At 43.2% G+C, this 12,500-nt stretch overlaps 2 protein-coding genes across 4 annotated transcripts in view; both read left to right on the top strand.

The window, feature by feature from the left end:
- si:ch73-364h19.1 overlaps positions 1 to 6,697 on the top strand; it is a 19,087-nt gene extending 12,390 nt beyond the window's left edge. For all 3 annotated transcript variants that reach the window (XM_042083146.1, XM_042083145.1, XM_042083144.1), the window contains one exon: positions 5,666 to 6,697. In XM_042083146.1, coding sequence (XP_041939080.1) covers positions 5,666 to 6,169 — 504 coding nt within the window. In that variant the 3' untranslated portion in view covers positions 6,170 to 6,697. The remainder of the gene's footprint in view (positions 1 to 5,665) is intronic.
- LOC121700216 overlaps positions 1 to 12,500 on the top strand; it is a 1,725,899-nt gene that overhangs the window by 281,453 nt on the left and 1,431,946 nt on the right.

Genomic DNA, 12,500 nt, shown 5'->3' with positions numbered 1-12,500 from the left:
ACACTGCACTGCACTGCACTGTTAACTTTTTCTGTACCACCACACACACACACTACTGATGGTAATTTTGATACCATAGATTTAATAGAGACCCAGTCAGACCAATAGTATGAAAAATCAGGAATAGAGTTTATTTACAATGATGCGCTTCAAGAGAGAGACAGCATGACTTCACCTAAAGATCCATCAGCTGCTCTAACTAGACAAGGAAATAGTTAGGGTTTAAGTATCCTTCCAGGCTGACGGGAGATGGCGTTGGTCATCCCATCTCACGTGGACTACACTGAATCAGACTCTGATTAGTGGCAGCCTGGCAATCCGGAGCAGATAGCTACTGACGCAGCCATGCAGAACAGTGAAACACTGCAAAGTCATAATATTCCCGCTTATCTCTAAATACAGTCACACACAGATATACACAGGGACAGTACAGATATCATACAGTCATTATAGAATCATACTTTTAGTATCAAAGTGACCCACTAATAATAAATGCAGAACATTAAACCACATATTGGAATATTGGACATAATGTTCTATTCCACTTTCTCTCACTACCATAGCACCTTATCATGGTCACTGCACACACACACTCCACCATAGCACCTTATCATGGTCACTGCACACACACACTCCACCATAGCACCCTATCATGGTCACACACACTCCACCATAGCACCTTATCATGGTCACACACACTCCACCATAGCACCCTATCCTGGTCACTGCACACACACTCCACCATAGCACCTTATCATGGTCACACACACTCCACCATAGCACCCTATCATGGTCACTGCACACACACACTCCACCATAGCACCCTATCCTGGTCACTGCACACACACACTCCACCATAGCACCCTATCCTGGTCACTGCACACACACTCCACCATAGCACCCTATCATGGTCACTGCACACACACTCCACCATAGCACCTTATCATGGTCACACACACTCCACCATAGCACCCTATCCTGGTCACTGCACACACACTCCACCATAGCACCCTATCATGGTCACTGCACACACACTCCACCATAGCACCTTATCATGGTCACACACACTCCACCATAGCACCCTATCCTGGTCACTGCACACACACTCCACCATAGCACCTTATCATGGTCACACACACTCCACCATAGCACCCTATCCTGGTCACTGCACACACACTCCACCATAGCACCCTATCATGGTCACTGCACACACACACTCCACCATAGCACCTTATCATGGTCACTGCACACACACACTCCACCATAGCACCCTATCATGGTCACACACACACACACTCCGCCATAGCACCTTGTCATGGTCACACACACTCCGCCATAGCACCCTATCATGGTAACTGCACACACACACTCCACCATAGCACCTTGTCATGGTCACTACACACTCTACCATAGCACCTTGTCATGGTCACTGCATCACATGGTCAGTCCATACGAGACCTTTGTAATCACGTCACAATTTGTTAACTCTTTAAATGTGTGTGAGTGATGTTGTTGTTTTATGGTTTGTTGTTTGTTGTGTTATGGTTGTATAAGCTACTGGATGCCTAAAATTTCCCTTGGGATGAATAAAGTATCTATCTATCTATCTATCTATCTATCTATCTATCTATCTATCTATCTATGTTAATGAGTGTGTGTGGCTGCTAGGCAACCTGTGCTCAGTAGCAGGGAGGGGAAGGAATGTGTCTAACGTCTGACCGCGTCGCTTCCTTTGACGTCACTGTCACTTTGCTTTCTCTCACAGTGTGTGTGTGTGTCACTCTTGTCTTTCTCCCAGAGCATGTGTGTGTGTCTCTGTGTGTGTGTGTGTGTGTGTGTGTGTGTGTGTGTGTGTGTGTGTGTGTGTGTCACTCTGGTCTTTCTCCCTCTGAGCATGTGTGTGTGTTTGTGTTTGTCTGTGTGTGCGTCACTCTTGCCTTTCTCCCAGAGCGTGTGTGTGTGTGTCACTCTGGTCTTTCTCCCTCTGAGCATGTGTGTGTGTTTGTGTTTGTGTGTGTGTGCGTCACTCCTCGCTTTCTCTGTGTGTGTGTCATTCAGCTTTTCCCACTGCAGTGTTTCCCATACATTGACTAATCTGTGGCGGGGCGCCACGAAATAAAAATCGGCCGCCACATATAAATATTCTATGTTTTTAATTTAATTTAATTTAAATTAAACATAAGATCAAGTCCTTGCATTGTCATTGAGCTGCGCTTTTTACACACGCAGCCTTTCCTTGCCCCGCCCCGCTCTCTCTCGTAGCCGGCTGCCCCTCCTCTGCATGTGCATTTAACAAAATATTCACGATTGTTGAAGGATTGTTGTTGCCACATAGAAGCATTGCATAGAAGACGGTTAGAAGACTGGCTAAATTGCTATTAAATCCGCTTAGCATCGTGACCGACCATGCTGCGCAAATTTGTTCAAAACTGCTGCATTGAAGTTAACTCTGCTAAGATCTTATCACAACATAGTAGGCTACATTGAAGAGGCTAAACTAAGTTAAGTTATGCAATCAAGCAGTATCTCAAAGCTAACGTTAGAATACTGTTTGGATGTCGAATTTAGCATGCTTAGCCTTACAGCTTACAGCTGCAATTTCATTGAAGGGCTCATTTTATTGACTATGACATTGAATGTTTGCAAAATCCCAATGTAAATGGAAAAGTGTTTTCCAAAATTCAAAAGTGCTTGTCCCAAGGAGAAGTACGAATCTTTATTTTAACTATGTAGAAAACATTATGAATTGCATCCACACATCAGCAGCCTTTAAACTGTGTTACAATTGCAATTTGCAAGGGTTCCCTCACAAACGTCTTAAAGTGACAGGCACTCAATTAGACCTATACACTACCAAGACGACCCCCCCCCCTTGTCCAAGTCAGCTACTGCCACAAATTGAATCCAATTCTGTGGGAAACACTGCACTGTGTGTGTGTGTGTGTGTGTGTGTGTGTGTGTGTGTGTGTGTGTGTGTGTGTGTGTGCGTGTGCGTCACTCCTCGCTTTCTCTGTGTGTGCGTTATTCTGTTTGTGTGTGTGTATGTCAGTCTTCCGTTTCTCTCAGAGCATGCGTGTGTGTGTGTGTGTGTGTGTGTGTGTGTGTGTGTCAGTCATTCACTTTCTATGGGTTTGTGTCATTCTGCTTTTCCCACTCTGTGTGCGTTTGTTTGTGTGTGTGTGTGCGTGTGCATGTGTGTGTTTGTGTGTGGCTGAACAAACTCATCAGGTTTTATATTGTTCCCAGATTGTGAATGAGATGAAAAAGAGTGTGTGTGTGTGTGTGCGTGTTTGTTTGCCTGTGTGTGTGCTTGTTTTCTCTGTGTGTTATGTGTTATTAAAAGATAATGTCAAGCTGTCGTTATTACGGAGATATGGCAGCTTGTCCCCTCTTGGGAACTGTACAGTGTGTGTGTGTGTGTGCGTACTTGTGTGTGTGTGTTTGTGTACGCGTGTGTGTGCGTGTGTGTGTACGTGTGTGTGTATGTGTGTGTGTACGGTGCTCAGTTATGTAAACTCCTGCTGAGTGATATGGCTCTCTGTTGCTTATGAAAGACCTACTGGTTATAATGGAACCTGATATGTGTGTGTGTGTGTGTGTGTGTGTGTGTGTGTGTGCGTGTGTGTGCCAGTTTGCAAGAAAAGAAAAAGTGGAAGAGGCTTGATAGTAGACCAATACTGCATATGAATATCTGTGTGATATGTAAGTGTGTGACTGTGTGCGTCACATAATATCTCCTGTGTATGGATGTGTGTGTGTGTCTGTGTGTGTGTATGTATGGATGTGTGTGTGTGTGTGTGTGTGTGTGTGTGTAATATCTATATCTATATCTATATCCTATGTATGGATGCTCTGCCCAGGAGATGTGTCATCACAGCATGCTGGGCGTTGAGGAACATTGTGTTCCACATTTGCACTTGGTGTCTTTGGTACAGTTATAGAGATCATGTGTAGAACATCTTAATCATGGCAGAGGGTATTGTAATCAAAATGTCCGCCTCTGTTGTCCGTCTGTGTGTGTGTGTGTGTGTGTGTGTGTGTGTGTGTGTGTGTGTGTGTGTGGTTTCCTTTCGACGGTCTACAGCAGTGATGCCAGGGTTACGGCCGGCTGTATGTCACATCCGGCCCGCGGGTGATAAGGGGAGAATATATTTTTATTTTATTTGTATTTAATTTTCGGTGGAATCCGTCAGTTGGTCTGTTGCTGCTACTCGCCTCAGCTGCAGCAGCGTGCTGGCGGTAGACGAGTCGCTATCGAAATGTTCGAAAATCCAAACTCGTTACAAAGTATTATGATAGTGTTGTGGCAGATGCAGCTCTCCAAGCGCAATGCAGCCCACTTCCCCTGTCTAAAATCAGCCTGTTAATAGAGTATGGACAAGTAGGCTACACAAACTTGCTTTCCGGACTCAGGCATGAGTTTGACAATCGATTCACGTTTTTTGCTGAACTGGAAAAGGACTTTGCACTTTTTTGCTCTCCATTCACGACTGACGCGTCCGAGGTCCCAGAGATGATCTAAATGGAACTGATAAAACTGCAGTGTTGTGCACTGTCGAAGGATTAGCCTACTATCTGTTGCAATCGAATCATTTGATCAATCATTGCCACCACAGCACCCAATGCTCAAGGCCTTTGCAGGTAAAATACGTGTGTAGATGTATGTTTGGGACAACATATTTATGTGAGCAGGCCTTCTCCGTGATGAATATGAATAAATCAAAAGTGTGAAATCGCCTGACGCACGGACATCTGAATGATGTTATGTAGGCTAAATAGCCACTGCCCAGAAACTGTCCCCCGATATGGACAAGCTGGTGAAAGTTAAAAGGTGTCTTTTTGTTTGACTAATTCCTACTGGATATTCAATCACATGGCCTATTGTTGGACTTGTTGGCGCTTACTTTCTGTGACTCGTTTAGGCCTACTTGGCCAGGCCTTCTTTTAATTGGCCTAATTATGCATTGACGTGTTTTCATGTGCAAGCCTTCAATAAATATAATACAAGTAACACTTGTGTTATTTATAGGAAATGTGTTTTGTTGGCATTTAGTCTATTTTGTTGCATTTCTAATTTATAAATCTAGGCTACTTGCATGGATAGGAAAATGTTTTTAGAGGGTAACTGTCTCCTGCTTTAGGTTATGTAATTGTAGGGCTCATTGTGAGGCTATTTTGGTGCCAATGGAATTTCTTTTTGATGTGTAGGCCTTCATGAATAATTTCAAATAGCCTACCTATCCATGTGTTTGGCATTTTCAGTGTTATCCGGCCCCCTGAGGTCTCACTTGAAAAAAATCTGCCCCCCTGTCCAATTTCACCCTGGCATCCCCAGCCTACAGTGTCCTGACTGTTCATACTAGGACTTGTCCTTTAAATTTGAAACATTCTTAAAGGAATACGCCAACTTTTTTAGAAATGAGCTTATTTGCCATCTATTTTTTGTCATTATTAGAATGTTGGGTTCTGACGTTCTGTGTTCTATTTTCTGTCATTATTAGAATGCTGGGTTCTGACGTTCTGTGTTCTTTTTTCTGTCATTATTAGAATGCTGGGTTCTGATATTCTGTGTTCTATTATCTGTCATTATTAGAATGCTAGGTTCTGACGTTCTGTGTTCTTTGTTCTTTGTTCTTTGTTCTGTGTGTCTCCATGACAACCCCAGCCCCCGCCATCCTATGAGGAGAGCGTCCGACACTCCGTAGAAATCCCCTGTGGCGTGATTGGTCCCTTGCATGATCCCAGTGATGTGATTGGTCCTTCGGAGGTTTCCTGTGATGCGATTGGTCCTTTCCAGGCCCCTGGTGATGTGATTGGTCCCTCGGAGGTTTCCTGTGATGTGATTGGTCCTTCGGAGGTTTCCTGTGATGCGATTGGTCCTTTCCAGGCCCCTGGTGATGTGATTGGTCCCTCGGAGGTTTCCTGTGATGTGATTGGTCCTTCGGAGGTTTCCTGTGATGCGATTGGTCCTTTCCAGGCCCCTGGTGATGTGATTGGTCCTTTGGCGATGGCTGGTTCGTCCAGTCCTCCCTGTGACATGACTGGGGCTTTGGACACTTGCTGTGACATCATTAGTCCTTTGCCGGCTCCCTGTGACATGATTGGCAGAGTAAACGCTCCGCCACACGGGATTGGTCCTGTTTCTGAGCTCCCAGAAACACACCCATGACTACACACCAAATAGACCCCCCCCCCCTCCCAACACACACACACACACACACATACACACACACTCTTGCCAGAGAGATTCTAACTTTAATTCAGGACAGAAAGCGGGACTGTGATTTCTACCTCAGTGCAGCAGAAAAAGTATGGCTTGTTGAGCAAGCCACTCTCTCACACACACACACACACACACACACACACACACACACTGTGACCTGGCCTGTGAGGTCCACTGTGAAGACAATATTGCACCCACCTCCCACTGTCCACCCACTGCCCTGCCTGTGTGTGTGTGTGTGCGTGTTTATGGAGTTTTATGGTTCTTGATTGCCCTTGTCTTCGGACCCCACACATGGTTAACACTTAAACAAGCACAGGACTGACTTACACAGCACAGGCAGTCTCAGTCGAGCCCAGATGATTTCAAAGGAGCTCAGATGCAATCAAGTGTAGAAAATGCCAATGGAGCACAGACAGTCTTAATCAAGTGTAGAAAATCTCTATAGAGCACAGACAGTCTTAATCAAGTGTAGAAAATCTCTATAGAGCACAGACAGTCTTAATCAAGTGTAGAAGCGTTTTTGAGGAACACGTATTGAAGTGGTAACAGATAACTTCAAAGGACGTAGTAGACAGCTGACTCATGGATAACTTTAACTAACATTACCTGACCTTGTGTGATAGGCCGTTTGACCTTGGCAGAGATCTGGGATCTCTAAGTGGCCTTCCGGTTCCTTAAAGTACAGTAATGTAAAGTAATGTACAGTACCGCACAAGAACCAAAGGGAATCACAAAGGGAACCTTCACTTCAGAGGACAGATAGAATGTTACATGAGAAGATCCATTAACAGTATATGAGAACCATTATCAATTTTCATATTTTTCACATCAGGTGCCTTTTGTTGGCAGAAATGGTTCTTCAGAACTAAAACCTGTTCCAAAGCTCATAGCCAAAATGGTCCTATGAGGGTTCTGCAGTATATAGGGTTCAAATGGTGATCCTGACAAGAACCTTTGAGAGTTCCTCTTTGAGGAAGATTCTGAACTGTGAGTAGCAGGAACCCATCTCCATATTTGGAGGCGACCAAAGATGTGACCTCACCAGCCGTGACATCACAGCTGATTCTCAGGAGCTGAACTCAGCCAGAGGAGCCAGAACTGGAACAGAGGAGAGACGAGTCCACGCCAGAACCCAGCCAGAACCCACCCAGAACTGGAACAGAGGAGAGACGATTCCACGCCAGAACCCAGCCAGAACCCACCCAGAACTGGAACAGAGGAGAGACGATTCCACGCCAGAACGCAGCCAGAACTGGAACAGAGGAGGGACGATTCCACACCAGAACGCAGCCAGAACTGGAACAGAGGAGAGACGATTCCACGCCAGAACCCAGCCAGAACTGGGCCGGAACCCGTCCAGTGTCAGCTCTCAGCCAATCAGGTAGCAGGCAGGGTCGACGTCACAACCTGTGTCACAAATGGACTGCAGCACATCTGTGATGTGACTGGTTGCCAAACTCACAGGAAGTGACATAGCCAGTGTAAACAGCCTTGGCAGCCTTATGAGAAGTGTTAATTCACATGCAGTCCATGTAAATATTTCCATGTAAATATTTTTTTATATTACAGTTTTTCTCAGTCGCTTTGGTACATTTCTCAGATCAGAATTGAAATTCTCAAAACTACCTGTTTAATCATCACATCATTGTGTCACTTGTGCACATCAGAAAAGCAGTTTCTTTCTTTAAACAAGTTGCAAATGCTTTAATAATAATAATAATAATAATAATAATAATAATAAGCTTTATTTGTATAGCACCTTTCATACACAGAATGCAGCTCAAAGTGCTTTACATTTGAAGCATGTAACACAATAATAGTCAGTCAGTCATTATCAATCACTTTTCTTCATTGCTGGGGCCGTTTATGATCCACTCAGCAACATATCAAAAATATAGAAAATGACGTCATAAGACTGGCAGCCTTAACCCTCTTACCCCCCACAAGCACGCCATATGGCAACTGTGGCAAGGAAAAACTCCCATATTCCAGGAAGAAACCTTGAGCAGAACCTGACTTAATAGGGGGAGCCCATCTGCTTCTGGCTGGCTGCGCCCTCCAATGCCTGCAGATGTAGAATAATCTGAAAAAGTAGTCTACAGGATAAGATGAGTTAACTAAAAGCTTTCCTGTACAGGTATGTTTTCAGATCTTTTTTTAAAAATATTTGCTGAACTCGCCTGCTTGATGTACAGAGGCAGGGTGTTCCATAGTTTGGGGGCATAATGGATAAAAGCAGCTTCTCCACTTTGTTTGTGGAGCACTTTGGGTACGATTAAAAGATTAGAATTGGATGATCTAAGTTTCCTTTGTGGTTGATAAGATATTAAAAGCTCAGAGATATATGAAGGTGCTATGCCATTCAGAGCTTTGTAAGTAATTAACATAACCTTAAAATCAATTCTATAGGAAATAGGGAGCCAGTGCAGTTCAGCCAACACAGGGGTGATGTGTTCTCTCTTCTTAGTCTTAGTTAAAAGTCTAGCCGCAGAGTTCTGTATGAGTGCCAATTTCTTTAGATGTTTTTTGGGAAGACCAGTGAAAAGTGCATTGCAGTAGTCTAACCTGCTAGTGATAAAGGCGTGAATTAGTTTTTCTGCATCTTGTTGAGTTAAAAATGGCCGCACTTTGGCAATGTTTCTCAAGTGGAAATAGGCTGTCTGAGTAACTTTACTGATATGGGGCTTAAAACTTAAGTCTGCATCTAAGATGACACCGAGGCTTGTTACTTTTGGTTTGACCTGGTGCGCCAAGTTCCCCAGATTACTAAGAATAATATCTCGCTTTAGTTTTGGTCCAACCAAAAGTAACTCCGTTTTGTCATCATTTTTTTTTTTTTTTTTTAATTTTGCTCATCCACTGATTAATGGAGGTTAGGCATGCAGTGAGGGAGCAAAGGCCATCTGGGTTAGTTGGCTCCACAGAAATATACAATTGGGTATCATCTGCGAAGCTGTGGAAGTTTACATTATGCTGACTTATGACGTTTCCCAATGGAAGCATAGGGAAAATAGCAGGGGACCAAGGCAGCTCCCCTGGGCCACACCAAAAGGCAAGTCATGTTTTTCAGATACATGATCTCCTAGACTGATATAAAAATCTCTGCCAGTAATGTAGGTTTGAAACCAGTTTAGAGCATTATCAGAGAGACCCACCCACTTCGCAAGGCGGTGAATTAGGATGCTATGATCAATGGTGTCAAATGCCGCACTCAAATCCAGAAGAATAAGGATTGAGACTTTGTTTGAGTCAGTAGCCAGTCTGAGATCATTGACTATTTTTACTAGAGCCGTTTCTGTGCTGTGATTTGATCTAAAACCTGATTGGAATTTTTCAAGGATACTGTTTTCGTTGAGGAAGGTATTTAACTGATTACAAACAACTTTTTCAAGTACTTTGCTCAGGAACGGTAGATTTGATATAGGCCTGTAGTTGCTCAGATTGGTATGGTCAAGATTTGACTTTTTAAGTTAAACGGTTTCACAACAGCGGTTTTAAAAGCAGTTGGAAATATACCTGTTTCTAATGAGGTATTTATTACCTTGAGAATAAAGGGAGCTAAGCTATCATATACTTTTTTGAGGAATCTAGTAGGGATTGGATCTAAAACACATGTTGAGGAGCCGGTTTGAGTTATAATTTTACCAAGCTCAGATTGAGTAATAGTGCTAAAGGACCTTAATTTTGGGGGGCTGTTTTTGGGTGTACTATCAAACATATTACTTGTGCTACCAATAGCCTCCCTTATAGAAATGACTTTGTTTTTGAAGAAGTTAAGGGTGCCACTCTGTCAAGCAGAGTGCCTAATTCACAATTGAGAGCCTCTACCATTTGATCAATGGGATGATGTAAAATATCTACATTTATGGAGTCTATAAGAGCTATGAACTGCTGTTCTGCTCTAATGTCCAAGAGTCGCGATTTGATTGCAATTTCGGGATGAATTTTTGGAGTATGTAGTACTATATTAAAAGATACACAATGATGATCAGACATATTTATATCATTTACTGATACGTCTGTGACTTCTATCCCTCTAGAAATGACTAGATTGAGGGTGTTGCTAAGGTTGTGGGTGGGTCCTGTAACATGCTGCTTTAGCTCTAAACTGTCCAACACATTAAGGAACTTACTGGCTTTAGCATCAGTTGTCTTATTGACATGAATATTAAAGTCGCCATGTACAATTATCCGATCATAGCTAGTGATGATGAGTGACATAAGTTCAGAAAACTGGTCGAGAAAGCCAGTCCATAGTTTAGGAGGGCAGTATAAGGTTAATAGAAGTACAGCTGGGTCAGCCTTCAGAGTGAGGGCAATATACTCAAAGGAAGCGAATTCGCCAAAGTTGACTCTAGTGCAACTATATTTGTTTGAGAGAATGGAGGCAATTCCACCACCTCAACAAGAACAGCTTCGCTGTCTGAAGTCAGCCAGGTTTCAACAAGAAACAAAAAATCCAATTTTTTTTCACTAATAAAATCATTGATTGCAAAGGTTTTGGTAGTAAGTGCACCTATATTTAGTAAACCCATGTTAGCTGAAAATGCCTCTGGCTTTTGAGGAATATGCTGAGGTATGGAAAGAATATTTGTTAGGTTTCTAGTTTTAAATTTGTCTTTTCTTTTTACTATACGTTGGGTAGAAATCAACGTTAGAATAGAACTATAAGCATAAGTCATGCTATTGCATGAAGCAGCTTGATCTATGGTAGTAGTATTGTATGTTACCCATGGTACATCCATGCAAATGTACAATTGTATCATGTACAATTCTCTGCTGTTTCCTACATTATCACTTGCTTATGTCATGTTGATCAAAATGTATTATAATTGGTCTCTGTTGAACACTCTCACCCCCACAACACGTAGCCATTAGTGCATACTGTAGCATGCAACATGTAGCCATTAGTGCATACTGTAGCATGCAACACGTAGCCATTAGTGCATACTGTAGCATGCAACACGTAGCCATTAGTGCATACTGTAGCATGCAACACGTAGCCATTAGTGCATACTGTAGCATGCAACACGTAGCCATTAGTGCATACTGTAGCATGCAACACGTAGCCATTAGTGCATACTGTAGCATGCAACACGTAGCCATTAGTGCATACTGTAGCATGCAACACGTAGCCATTAGTGCATACTGTAGCAACATGTCTCTTTACATGCAACATGGTTGAACAAGTTGTCATAATGTCAAGCATATTTCTATACATTTCCATTAGACTTTTTTCTAAATCTGTCCTGAATTGGTAAATTGCTCCCAGGTAAATCTTGGCTTTCTCTAACGAAGGTGCATCTCATGAACCATCAACTGGCTTTACTGTCTTGCAAATGTCAAGGATGATTCGAGAAATGTACCAAAGCGACTGAGAAAAACTGTAATTGGTTGATTCTGTGTGTAGCTGGACACAATATCTCATCCACACAGATAATCACGATCACCTAATATCAACTTGGACACACACACAGATCACTATCACCTAATATCAACTTGGACAATAGTATCTCATCCACACACACACAGATCACCATCACATAATATCAACTTGGACCATAATATAATGCCCCTAGCTGGCGGAACTATGATTTAACTGGTGTGACTTTGTATGTAAATGTTGTATTTGTATAAAGTTGATCTTTCTGCATGGCCATACAGATACAAGAGTGGTACAGTGTGTTTCTCTGTGAGAGTGTGTGTGTGTGTGTGTGTGTGGTGTGCGTGTGTGTGTGTGTGTGCGTGTGTGGGTGTGGTGTGCGTGTATGTGTGTGTGTGTGTGTGTGCAGGAGAACAGGAACAGGACCCATTGGTCACTGTAGAGACACACTGCACCACAACAGCACCACCCAACTGCTCCAGCTGAGAACAGCAAGGCAGACTCTTCTGAGATTCAGAGAGCCCAGAATATGGAGCACTGGTATGTGTAGGTGTGTGTGTGTGTGTGTGTGTGTGTAGGTGTGTGTGTGTGTAGGTGTGTGTGTGTGTGTGTGTGTGTGTGTGTAGGTGTGTGTGTGTGTAGGTGTGTGTGTGATTTTGTGTTCTGGTCGTGCATTATGAAAACCTACCTCACCATGCGAGATCAGAGAAAAGTACACACTTATTCTCTCTCTCTCTCTCTCACTCTCTCTCTCTCTCTCTCTCTCTCTCTCTCTCTCTCTCTCTCTCTCTCTCTCTCTCTCTCTCTCTCTCTCTCTCTCTCTCTCTCTCTCTCTCTCACACTCTCTTTTGCTCCCCTCTCTCTCTATCCCTCTCTCTCTCAGACACACAC

This window comes from Alosa sapidissima, chromosome 24, assembly GCF_018492685.1.
Source record: "Alosa sapidissima isolate fAloSap1 chromosome 24, fAloSap1.pri, whole genome shotgun sequence".
In the NCBI taxonomy this organism is placed as follows: Eukaryota; Metazoa; Chordata; class Actinopteri; order Clupeiformes; family Clupeidae; genus Alosa; species Alosa sapidissima.
The sequence above is the reverse complement of the archived record's forward strand: the minus strand, read 5'-3'. Positions and strand labels throughout refer to the sequence as shown.